Source organism: Diplotaxodon limnothrissa, linkage group LG16, assembly GCF_057381915.1.
Source record: "Diplotaxodon limnothrissa isolate DT_005_m linkage group LG16, D_limnothrissa_male_GT1.1, whole genome shotgun sequence".
NCBI lineage: Eukaryota > Metazoa > Chordata > Actinopteri > Cichliformes > Cichlidae > Diplotaxodon > Diplotaxodon limnothrissa.
In genome coordinates, this window is record NC_140611.1 from 37172833 (window position 1) to 37185800 (window position 12968).

The 12968-nt window shown below is 39.4% G+C and overlaps 2 protein-coding genes across 2 annotated transcripts; both read right to left on the minus strand.

Moving 5' to 3' along the window:
• Nucleotides 1-1961: 1961 nt before the first annotated feature.
• LOC146616628 (olfactory receptor 5F1-like) lies at nucleotides 1962-2891 on the minus strand. The gene has a single exon (XM_085374521.1). The coding sequence runs from the start codon at nucleotides 2889-2891 to the stop codon at nucleotides 1962-1964; it is 930 nt and encodes a 309-aa protein (XP_085230647.1).
• Nucleotides 2892-11775: 8884 nt separating this feature from the next.
• On the minus strand, nucleotides 11776-12747 carry LOC146616629 (olfactory receptor 2K2-like). The gene has a single exon (XM_085374776.1). The coding sequence runs from the start codon at nucleotides 12745-12747 to the stop codon at nucleotides 11776-11778; it is 972 nt and encodes a 323-aa protein (XP_085230902.1).
• Nucleotides 12748-12968: the final 221 nt, after the last annotated feature.

A 12968-nucleotide genomic window follows, 5' to 3' on the forward strand; every position in this document is an offset into this window, starting at 1 on the left:
GAGTTTTTTGCGACCAATTAACCAGTATCAAGACTTTAACTGTTTCTGGCCTCATCTCTAAAATCCCTAACACAATTTAAAAGCGTCAACCAACCCAAACTTTGCCTGAAGCTCTATTTTTGGCGTTTCACAGCCAAGGCTTACCCTGAAGTTTTAAGTTAAAGTTACACGCCCGAAGTCCAACTTCTTCTGACCAAAAAAGCGCAGACTACCGTTCCAAACGGTAAGGAGACTCTATCTCCTAGTTATTCTGGAGTGCCCCAAGCTCCACAGTGACCAACTGACTATCCCTCTTCGAGGACAATGCCTAAGCGTCCTTGGCATTGGCAAGCGTTACCTCTGAGCACTGCGCTTCCTAGAACCCCCACGGTTCCGTTCTAAGATAATTTATAATACTTTGGAACAACAGTAAAACACCCAACAAAGTGTAAGACTGAAGCAGGTCCAACCTTATAACCAAAAAATAACCAAATTCCCTAAGATACTAAAATCATTGAGCAGTCCAACTGCTTACCACGGTCCTAACCGTATTAAATCCTTTTAGCGGTCCAACCGCATTCAATCATTACCAGCAGTCCAACTGCTTTTAAATCCTCAGTACTGTCATGAGATTCTCATCAAAATCAAAGCAGACATTTACCGGCAACTTTTACTGAATAGACATTTAATTTTATCATCCAATTCAGCACACTTCGGATAAAATCAACAGGCCTGTGCCTACCTCTTTTTAAAGGCGCCTGTCCCCTCAGTTTGGTTGCCGGGTCACGCCTGCCTGTCTGACCACAACGGACCATACATCACCGTCTACACCTCCAATCCTCCCTCCTCAACCACCGGACGAAGCCCCCAAATGTTAAGGTTCACAATTGAGGAGGGAGAGTACAAACCACTCTTGGTCCAGAAGGTCTTGGTCAAACAATGATTTTAATGAACACACGTGTGGGAAGATACTCTGTATGCAGACAGCAAGTAGTCTTCGACTTAATCAAAGCATGAACAGATATTTTATAGCATCAGGGTTTGATTTACTGACGCCCCTTCATGCGTCACAGATACATTTTATACATAGATTTATACAAGATGATCTTCTGGCTTTTACCCCAGAAGATCATCTTCTATTTTCATGGCTGGCCCTTCCTGTCTACCTTTCAGTTCTTGTCTTGTTCCTCTTTTACCGAGACACTTTTGCAGTTACAGCCAGACATGAGTAACCTCTCTCTCCTCTAAATAAATCTAACTCATGTGTGTGTGTCACGACCTCACATGCTCTTTCTCAATTCACCTGTTGCACTTCTGACCTTTCACCAGGACAGAGGCTCACTGAGACTATGTGTCTGTCTTCTACTAAATAAATGTTTTAACCAAGAACCTCTACTAAAACCTTAATATAAAATGATCTGATATATAAGTGTTTTGTAAGCATGTATTGCAATTCCTTCTATGGCTCCAAGTCACTTGCACAATAGATTGTCCGAACATCGCGCCGAACAAAGCTTCCGACCCCCAATTAATTGACCGAGCTCCAACTCTTTAATAAGCACAGATATGCATTGTGTATAAAATAGTCATAACTGCTTAAGGCCTTCTTAAAGCTATCTGTTACATTGTTAAAGCCTCGTCTTAGCCTGCGGCTCAAAATAACTTCCACTTCTGCATACAACTTCCTGTCAGCCTGCAACTCAGTCTTTCTGAAAGAGACACTGTTTAACCCCTGAATGCAATATAAACTCCAGATTATATTATTAATGCAATGGTAATGATGACAATTATTTAACAATAGCAGTAAAATAATTTCCCTGCTCCACAGTAGGAAATGGAAATGACCTGAGATATGAAGATAGAGATTAAAGCTGCAGAACTGCTTACATTAATATCTTTTTTCAATGCACATAAGAAAAGGATCTGATCTGTAACTGTCCATGATTACAAAAAATTTGTTATCTTACTAAATAACACAGAGGTCACTTAGTTTTAAAAATAACAACACTACAAATTGTTTTCCGAATTTTGGTCAGTTTGAAACCATAAATCAGAGGATTCATAATTGGAGGAATGACAAGAAACTCTATTGCTGCAAAGTTTTGAAGGGTCTGAGGCAACTCTTTCGAACCCAGTCGCATATTTATAATGTCCAAAAGCTTTGTCACAGCAAAAGTAAATAATGAGACGAGATGTGGGACACATGTTTGCATGAACTTTGCCCTGTTTTCTATAGACCTGACACATGTTTGAATGATATACAGATAGGACCAAACTATAAAAACACCGTAAAGAAAATAAATACTTATTGTAATATTTGCAGATATAGCATTGATTGCAGTTTGTGCTGGAAAACAAGCGAGTTGAACAATACTCCAGTTCACACAGAAGAGTCTGGAAAGATACGGGCTGCATAACTTCAGTCTGGATGTTAGAAAGGTATTCACAGCCACAATGCAGAAATTTGTGAACCACAAAAACCATGCAAACCTAATGACTCTTTGCTTTGTCATGATAGAGTGGTACTTCAGTGGCTGACATATGGCCACATATCTGTCATATGCCATGAGTGCAAGAATCGACAGTTCACCACAGATAAAAGAGTAAACTACCTGATTCTGAATAAGGCAACCGTAATATGAGATGAGATGAACATCAGAGAGGAGATCCCAAAGAAATTTAGGGTAGAAACCTGCTGTTCCATAAAGTGCATTGATGCAAACGACACAGAGCAGAATATACATTGGTTCATGGAGGTTGCTGTGCAAGATGATGATCACAATGAGAGAAACATTTAGCAGGCAAATGATGCAGTAACACAACAAACTGAGGAAAAAGAGAACAAACCTGTGACTGACTGTTTCATTGAAACCTGAAAGAAAAAACATTGTTATTACAGAAACATTATTCATTGTGATTGAGAGAAGTGAAGCCTAGTCTCTCACATCTGGTCTCCTTTCTTCACTCTTCTCTGTCTAGTTTTGTCTACAGCAACATGTGAGCTGGGATTTCAAACCAGTCAACCAATGATCTGGAAAAAATCACAGGGGATTTAATATGCTGCATATACTAAACATCTCCTTCTGAATTTATAAGTTCGCTCACAAAGAAATGGATAGTGTGTTCTTATGATACTTTTATTTTATGGAGAGAAACAGAATATGAACCAAACAAAAGAAAAACACATTACATAAAAGTTATAAACTAATTTGCATGTAACTGAGTGAAATAAGTATTTGATCCCCAACAACCCAGACAGAACTCCAGCTCTCACAGATTGGCTGTGTGTGGCATTGCAGATTACAATCAGTCAATCAATTACAGATACTCCTGGGCCCTGTTTCAGGAAGCCGGTTTGGAAAACTCAGAGTGAAAAACGACACTCACGGTTGAGTAACCCCGAACTGTCCAACTCGGAATATTCCGTTTCAGAAAGGCTGATAACAATTAGTTCAGTCAAAGCGGAGTTGCTTTAACCCCAAGTGAAGCGCGCGGACGAGGATACATAAAGCCCTGATAAGCGGAGCACAGATTAAGCAAGTCACCATGGAGACGGAGGGAAAGAAGGCGCGGTCAATGTATATCACAGCGCTTGAGGCCGAAATTCTGATGGCAGCATATGCCGATAACATGCAAATTTTGCGGAAAAAAGTAACACAGCCACAGCTGCAAAAGCATGCATGGCAAAACATAGCCGACAGAGTCAATGCGTGAGTGTTAATTTAAACATTGATCGAGGGATTTCCACCCAATTAACACGTTATTTTATCATATGTTATTTTATCATATGTTATTTATTTGTTATTTTATACATTTTATTTTGTGATGTGATGTGAGCGCAGGTGCAACCCAACAGGCCCCAAACGTGCCTGGCAGCAAGTAAAAATGAAATATAAAAATATAGTCCAAACAGGTAAGGTGTAATTGTATTATGAGCCATAGTGCTTGGTCTGTTTGTCCCATGTAAATCAATTGCAGTTAGAGGCTACATTAATTTTCTTTCTGTAAGCACTTATTGAAATTATCTGAGCACATTACAAGTACATATTTGCTTACTCTGTATGCTCAAATGTGGCCCGTTATAGCCAACAGAAAAAAAGCGGAGGCCCGAAAAACAGGTGGGGGTCCTCCACCACCACCACTCACAGAGGCTGAGCAGTTGGCCCTCAGCCAAAACAGTGGGCGCCCTGTGGCCGAAGGCATCTCTGCGGGGACATCCTCTGAGGCAATAACCCCGCAAGACACAAGTGCCTACATAAGGGGTAAATTCAAAATAAAACATGATGTGCATACATCCTTTCTTCACAGTCACCTTTGCAGTGCTACTCATTCATTTGATAAACTCTTTACCATAATGAATTATTTTGTAGTGAAGTTATTTTCTGACTGATTTTGCCTTCCCTCAGCCTTGGTTGTCTTTGAGAGCATAATGACAATGAAGTGTAAGGTGATTGGTATGTTTGTTAATTGCCATTTGGTCCCTTGTAAGTTATAAGTGACCTGTATAAACCTCATATTCTATCAGTTGATGGTGATGGTGTACTGCATCTGGTGCAGCCTCCTGTTGAGCCAGACCAACATGCAGTTGTGAGTAATACTCCACAGATTATATGAGTTTACAGTAGAACAGCAATGTTGTCTATTTCTTTACTACAGGAAAATAATGAAGAAACATTGACAGCTGTTACAGAGGAGGAAGCAACAGAGACACTTTATGAGGTTTACATCTTTTAATACTTTGTGTACAGGAAATACAGGTGACCAATAAAGCCAGTTGAACAAAAAATCTGTTTATTCTTCTTTCAACATGTTGAGGTGATGGGTCAAAAGAAATGATTGTGACATATGGTGTCTCTGACTGCTCTTCCATCTTGTATGTCCGTGGGAGGGTCAGGATGTTCATGGTTTGGATCACTGCTGATGTTTGGTTCAGAAGGACAGTGTTCTCCTCTAATTGTGGCAATGTTGTGAAGAATCACACATGCCACAATAATGTCACATGCCCTTTCTGGGGTGACCCTGAGTCTTTGCAGGCACTGGAACCGGGCCTTAAGCATTCCGATAGTCATTTCAATTCTGGCTCTTGTCCTGCAATTAGCCAGATTATATCGCTGCTGTGGGCCCGGTTCAGGGTCAGGGTAAGGGGTAAGCAAATAGGGTAAACATGGATACCCCCTATCACCAAGCAAGTAGCCAGTGAACTCTCCTAAGACAGAAGGGTACACTTCAGTTCAAATGTCCCTGAAGCAATTGGTCTTTATATATTTTAAAGTATTCTCAACTCACCATGTCCAAATTTTGTGCTCAGTGTACATTCACGGAATATTTGTGAGTCATGGACAGAGCCTGGCCACTTGGCTTCCACATTTGTGATAATGTTGGCAGCATCACATATGATCTTCACAGTGCAAGGAACACAAATTAGCATCCATTACTATAATGAAATAATTTGTTAGTTTGAAATGCTACAGGGAACTATGTACCTGTACATTAATGCTGTGGAAAGACTTCCTGTTCACATAGTCTCCTTCATTTACTGAAGGAGCAATGATTGGAATGTGAGTGCCATCTGTACAGCCAATCACGCCTGGGAACCCTGAAAATAAATGTGCAATTTAAGTAGTAGTTCAAGTATCACCACATCATAAATTAAGTTTCGTTCATCCTGATACCTGCAATTTTGTGGCATCCCTCTTTGATAAATCTTGTGGGTCTGTGACCGGGGAACACCACAGACGAGTACAGGAGACGTTTCAGTGCAACTGTAACATTCCTGACTGCCCGACAGACGGTAGCCTTGGAAACGTGCTCAGCGTCACCAATATTATACAGAAAGCTCCCGTTTGCAAGAAACCGAAGTGCAATACAAATAATATGCAATGAACTGAGAGCATGTCCGCGATGTGTCACATGCGTAATATATGGCCTGAGGATGTTATCCAAATAAATTATAGATTGTGCTGAGAAACGGTAACGTTCGCACAGAAAATCATCAGGAAATGATAAAATGTCCAAACACGCTCTGATCACTCTCTCCCGGCGGAGAGCTCTGCGGAGAATTTGGGCTTCACGATCTACTGGCTCTTCAAGGAAGTGGCACGCCATGTCCGACACTTCCTACTGTCAGGTTTCCGACAAAGGGGCGGAGACAGTCAGGGTTAGTTGTAGTAAACCTGCTAGGGGGCAGGTTAGCTTCACGGAGTGTGTCGTCATAGTGACTCACTGAGGCTTCATCTGAACTCGCTTTGTGAAACCGAAAACCCAGAGTTTTCGTTAACTCAGGGTATACTTACTCAGTTTTTCCACTAAACCGGCTTCCTGAAACAGGGCCCTGATCTCAACTCATTATGTACATAAAGCATACCAGTCCACAGAATCAATTTCTCCTATTTGGATTTCTCACCCAGTAGCGGTTTTAGATACGGGCGACACGGGCGTTTGCCCGGGGCGGCATCGTGGTGGGGGGCGGCATCACGGGCATCGGCAAAAAAAAAAAAAAAATGCTCGTACTCATGCTGCCCCGACGTCATGCCAGCGCATATTGTGAATGGCATAGGCATCGATCGGTTTTCTATCGCCCATTTGCTGGGAGTAAGGGCGCCCTCCGTTTGCGAGGTGCGCCTGCTGCTTGCTGCACAGGGAGGAGAGGGCGGGGCGGCATCTAATAACCAACTCGCAAAATAAAACAAAATAAAAACAAACACAACAAACACAAAAACACCAGACATCATGATACAGACTTATAATTTGCACCGATGTTTTTTCGAAATTCTATACCCGAAAAGTGAGCGTGAGAGCCCTCGGTGCGCCTGCTCGCTGCTGAAGTCAAAGTAAACTTTATTGTCATCTCCGCTACATACAGTGCAGTATATATATAGAGAGACAAGACGACAAGGCTCCAGTTACAGCAGTGCAAGTAAACAAACAATAAATATAAGAAGAGTAAGAAAATAAATATACCAGTGTTCACCCAGGGCGCCAAACAGGCTAGGACCGCCACTGTTCTCACCACTATGTCAAAGACCAAAGAGCTGTGAAATTACATTAGAGACAAGACTGTAGACCTGCACATGGTTGGATTAGGCAACCACACCATCAAGAAGAAGCTTAATGTGAAGGTAACAACTGTTGGTGCTATTTTTCTTAAATGGAAGAAATATAAAATGACCATCAATTGCCCCATGCAAGATCTTACCTCATGGGGTGAGGATGATCATAACAAAGGTGGTGGATCAGCCTAAAACTCCACAGGAGGATGTTGATGACCCGAAATGAGTTGAAACCACAGCCACAACCACTGCCATAGCAGACTGAAATCTTGCATAAACCACATGTACAGGGCTGTTTTAAGTTTGCCAGTGAACACCTAAATGACTTTGAGAAGGCTTAGGAGAAAGTGCTGTGGACAGAGGAAACCAAAATGGAGCTCTTTGGAATCAACTTGTTTTTCCAGGAAGAGAAAGGTCTTCTTTTCCTTTTCCTTTTTGATAAGTTATAAAGTAAAACAGTAAATTCAATCATTTTATGCTCACTTTCAATTACATTTTTCTTAAGGCAAGTAAAGGTTTGATGGTAACTGTAATGAACAAGATTAATATGACTATCAAGTCTTTAGAAATTCATAAAAATGTCATTTGCTTCAAATGTAACACCACAACAAATATTATTTCAAATGTCAGTTTGAAGCTGTAAATGGGAGGTATGACAAACCAGCAAAGGTTAACGTTTAATTAGGTAGAAAAAAAGAAAAGCGACATTACTGTAAATAATCAGATGGACAAGGTTGTTCCAAGTCTTTATGACTGGCAATATTTCAAAAGAAAAACAGAAATCAGTGAAGTAATCACTGAAGAAAACAGTTCACGGTGCATACGGCTTACTTCAAGGTAATACAGAAAAAATATGGAGTTCTTTGTTTAGAATAAGAAAAAAATGACTTATGGAAACCCACAAAAACTACACTGTAAAAAAACAATCCTAAAAAAAACAGTAATATTCCAGCAGCTGGGGCACCAAATTAATCCCATAAAATAACAGAAAATAACTTTCTCATAAAAATACGTTTATTTTCAGTAATGACACTACAGTTTGTTGCCCTAATTTTACATGTGATTTTGCCTTTTTCAAGTGCTTTTAAACATTAAATTAGGAACATTTTAATGTGAGTAAACAATGAAATTACCTATAAACAACGTCAATGAATGTGGCAATATGAATAATAATACTTAAATGTACAGAAATATACAGTTAACAGTTGGTTTAAATAATAATAATAATGATGGATTGCATTTATATAGTGCTTTTCGAGACCCTCAAAGCGCTTTACAATTCCACTATTCATTCACTCTCACATTCACACACTGGTGGAGGCAGCTACAGTTGTAGCCACAGCTGCCCTGGGGCAGACTGACAGAAGCGAGGCTGCCATATCGCGCCATCGGCCCCTCTGGCCAACACCAGTAGGTGGTAGGTGAAGTCAGTAGCGGTTTTTGATACGGGCGACGTGGTGGGGGGCGGCATCATGGGCATCGGCAAAAAAAATAAAAATAAAAAATTGCTCGTACTCATGCTGCCCCGACATCAGCCAGCGCATATTGGGAATGGCATAGGCACTGATCGCTTTTCTGTCGCCTATTTGCTGGGAGTAAATATCAATAACAATTGAAAATTTATAATTTACAGTTTGATGATTTAAAGTCTCACACACAGCCCGTCAAAAGGGGAGAGGACCAGCTGCTTCCAAATAGAGCACATTTCATTCATAATGATGTAAATCCAAGCCCATTATGTATTCATGATTTGAATCCTGGGTTGTGTGAAATCCCAGAAATAAACTGTGGACAAAGTGAATCTGTGAACTAAGGTGTAGGTCTATTAGGTTATGTTGTGGTGATCCTCGGGTTGAGGGGTTTGTGTTCATACTGGAGTGCAAAATGAAAACCAGTGGAAGATGGACAAGAAAAGTTCAAAGCCATCAGGTGCTCAGTTTAGAAAAAAGAGAAAAGAAGAGGAGGAGAAACGAGCAAAAGATACAGGTAAGCAGATGTGTCGTTGGATAATGGCAGCTCATCCTGAAACAATCAGAGTCAGAATCAGAATAGTTTATTAATCCCTGAGGAAATAATGTGGATTACAGTTGCTCCAAAAAGAAATGGTAAAAATAGTAACAGTAACAGACTAAACTCCAAACAGTACATTATGTTACAGATTTTAATGTTAATTAGTCATTTTCAATTTGTCCTGTTCTCATTGTATGACAAATTATGATGGCTGTTTGGTAGCTGTTTGCATTCAATGCATACTCTCTCTCTTTATATGTGTGTGTGTTTCTCTGGCGAAATTCAGTATGGTTCCGACAACAGTTTTATGTTAATGTATAATCCTTAATATGTTTTATGTGTGTGGGGCGCCAGAGGGAGTGTTCACCCGGGGCGCCAAACAGGCTAGGACCGCCACTGGGTGAAGTGTCTTGTCCAAGGACACAAAGACCGAGAGTGTCCGAGCCAGGGCTCGAACCGGCAACCTTCTGAGTACAAGGCGAATTGCCAACTCTTGAGCCACGATCGCCCTAAACAACAATAATAATAATTGTCATTTGATGTAAAAAAAAGTTTATAAGAATCATTTTATATATTTTCCATAGCATTACATTTGAATTTAACAGTTCAATCTTTCAAATAATGGACAGATATTTATGAAATTATGATACATTTGTGAATGTATTTTAACAATCTAAATATGCTCATGTAAGAAAATTATGTTTTATTACATTTACAGTGATTTTACGTTAATTTACATTTGAAATGTAAAATCACAGTCTATTTATGTGAATTTAATGATATTCTGGAAAAACAGTACAAAACTGTAAAATACACAGTAAAATATTTTATATTACAATTTTTTTTACAGTGTAACAAAGGCACAGCACAGAAAAGAGGTTGGAACTAATAAAGCAGAAATACTTTGCTACTCTAGAATTTACAGGTATCTACATCTTTTTACTTTTCTTCCCTACATTTTAACGCAAATATCTGTCTTTTTCACTCCTTACATTTTAAAACAGACTCATTGCTTTTGGTTTAACACATTTAATTAATGTTTTTTTCTTTTTTTGCACACTGGACACTGCAAATGAACCCGAACAGGTAAAATATAAAAAAAAAACCCTTTCAACTAACCAGACTTGCCAAGTGTAATGAGAAGACAGGACAGTTGTGGGTTTACATTTATTTTGACCTTCAAAAATACATTTAGTGCAAAAATCTTGGAAATGGAAGTAATCTTAGATATACACGAAATATTCCAACTTTCTAACTAATTACACTAGAGGTGTCAACAAGGCCCAGGAGCCGAATTTGGCCCAGCAAAGTAAGAAAAAACAAGTTACAGAAAGCCTTAGAAAACTATACTAACTATAAGTGCGAAACTGAGCTGTGCAATGTGCATATGGCCTGAGGGATGTAACAGTGGGTTATATCACAGTGTTCAGAGTAACAGCCTGCTTGAAGAAACTGTCTTTGCGTGGCTTGTTTTACTAAACAGCGGCAGAGCCTCCTGAATGCAGCAGTTTGAACAGTTCGTGTCCGGGACGTGAGCGGTCTGCAGAGATTTCCTAACACTGGACCTCTACAGGTCCTGGATGGAGGCAAGATCAGCACTGATGATCAGCTCTGCAGATCTGATTGCCTGTTGCAGTCTGGCCCAGTGACTGATGTCCACAGAACAGACTACATGATAGCAATATGGAAGATGACCAGCAGCTCCTGTGGCAGGTTGTAGTTCCTGAGGCAACTTAGGGCCTTCTTCTGGAAAGAGTTTATATGCAAGGATCACTTCAGATCGTGTGGAAAGGTGGATCCTAGGAATCTGAAGGGAACCACAGTAGCTACTGTATTGTTAAGCATCAGAAAAATCAGACTTAAGGATCAGACCAATGATGGTGGTGTCATCAGCGAACTTAAGGAGTTTCACATATGGGACAAGAACAGCAGGGAGAGAACACACCTGTGGGGGAGGCTGGTGAGGGTAGTTTGTGTGTGGGATGTGGTGCTTCTTGGACTCACCTACTGCTGGGAAATGAGCTACCAGGAATTTTTTTTTTTGCAAATTTTACACATTTATTTCTTACTATTTAACAGATTTCTAAATTTTGTCATGTAGAAAAACTGATTTGCACTGTACATCTTTAGCTTCAACTTTCAATCCTTCAAACAATGGAAAAGCCATTTAATTGTACAAGTGTTAAGTAAAAACAGACTTTCATGTTTGATTAAGCAGAAATTCTAAAACTGGTCCAGTTGCTAAAACCTCTGACTGTTTCAATAAGTGTTAAAGAAAAAGAGGATAAAACTGAGAAAACTACTAAAACTGCTTCACATCCATGTGGTTGTGGATCAGATTTATAAGACAGCATAATATCAAAATAGATTGACACTCTGATAGTGCTGCCACATCTAAAACAGTTTGTCTTTTAATCCTTTTCACATGTGCAGTCTCCACGGTGCCTGTTATTTCCTTGAACGGTAATGAGAAGAAAGAGAGTGAAATTTACAGCCTTTCTACATATCAGTGTTTTTTTGGTAATTAGGCAGGTGACCATCAAAAATACATTTAGTGCAAAGACATCTACAAAATGTAAATCATCTGGGAAATGCAGATAAATAATAAAACGTCATATCCGCTCACATCAATAGACATGTTTTCAGACAACTCCAAATAAAACACAAATTTCAGTAAAAATTAAACATTTTTTTGGACTTATTTTAAAAAATGGATGTCAAACAATGGGTGTGACACTTAGCTGTGTGTGAAACTATTTTCTGATCGAATAAAACAAAAATTAGTTCTTTTTAAAATAACAACACTATACAATTTTTTTCGAATTTTGGTCAGTTTGAAACCGTAAATCAGAGGATTCATAATAGGAGGAATGACAAGAAACTCTAATGCTACAAAGTTTTGAAGGGTCTGAGGCAACTCTTTCGAACCCAGTCGCAGACTTATAATATCAGTAAGTACTGCCACAACAAAAGTAAATAATGAGACGAGATGTGGGACACATGTTTGCATGAACTTTGCCCTGTTTTCTATAGACTTTACACATGTTTGAATGATATACATATAGGACCAAACTATAAAAACACCATGAAGCAAATAAATAATTATTATAATATTTGCAAATATTCCATTAACTATAGTTTGTGCTGGAAAACAAGCGAGTTGGACAATACTCCAGTTCATACAGAAGAGTCTGGAAAGATACGGGCTGCATAACTTCAGTCTGGATGTTAGAAAAGCATGCACAGTCATAATGCAGAAATTTGTGAACCACAAAAAACATGCAAACCTAATGACTCTTTGCTTTGACATGATAGAGTGGTACTTCAGTGGCTGACATATGGCCACATATCTGTCATATGCCATGAGTGCAAGAATCGACAGTTCACCACAGACAAAAGAATAAATCACCTGAGTCTGAATAAGGCAACCGTAATATGAGATGAGATGAACATCAGAGAGGAGATCCCAGAGAAATCTGGGAAAGAAACCTGCTGTTCCATAAAGTGCATTGATGCAAAAGACACAGAGCAGAATATACATTGATTCATGGAGGTTGCTGTCCAAGATGATGATCACAATGAGAGAAACATTGACGAGGCAAATGATGCAGTAACACAACAAACTGAGGAAAAAGAGAACAAACCTGTGACTGACTGTTTCATTGAAACCTGAAAGAAAAAACATTGTTATTACAGAAACATTATTCATTGTGATTGAGAGATCTAAGTGAAGCCTAGTCTCTCACTGTATCTGTTCTCCTCTCTCCTCTATCAGGTACAGATAACAGCAACACGTGAGCTGGGATTTCAAACCAGCCAATCATTGATCTGGAATGAAAGCTCACAGCTTTGGAAAATCACAGGGGATTTAATATGTATCATGTACTAAACACATAATAAAACAAACCTGCAGGTTCTTGAAAAAGAAAT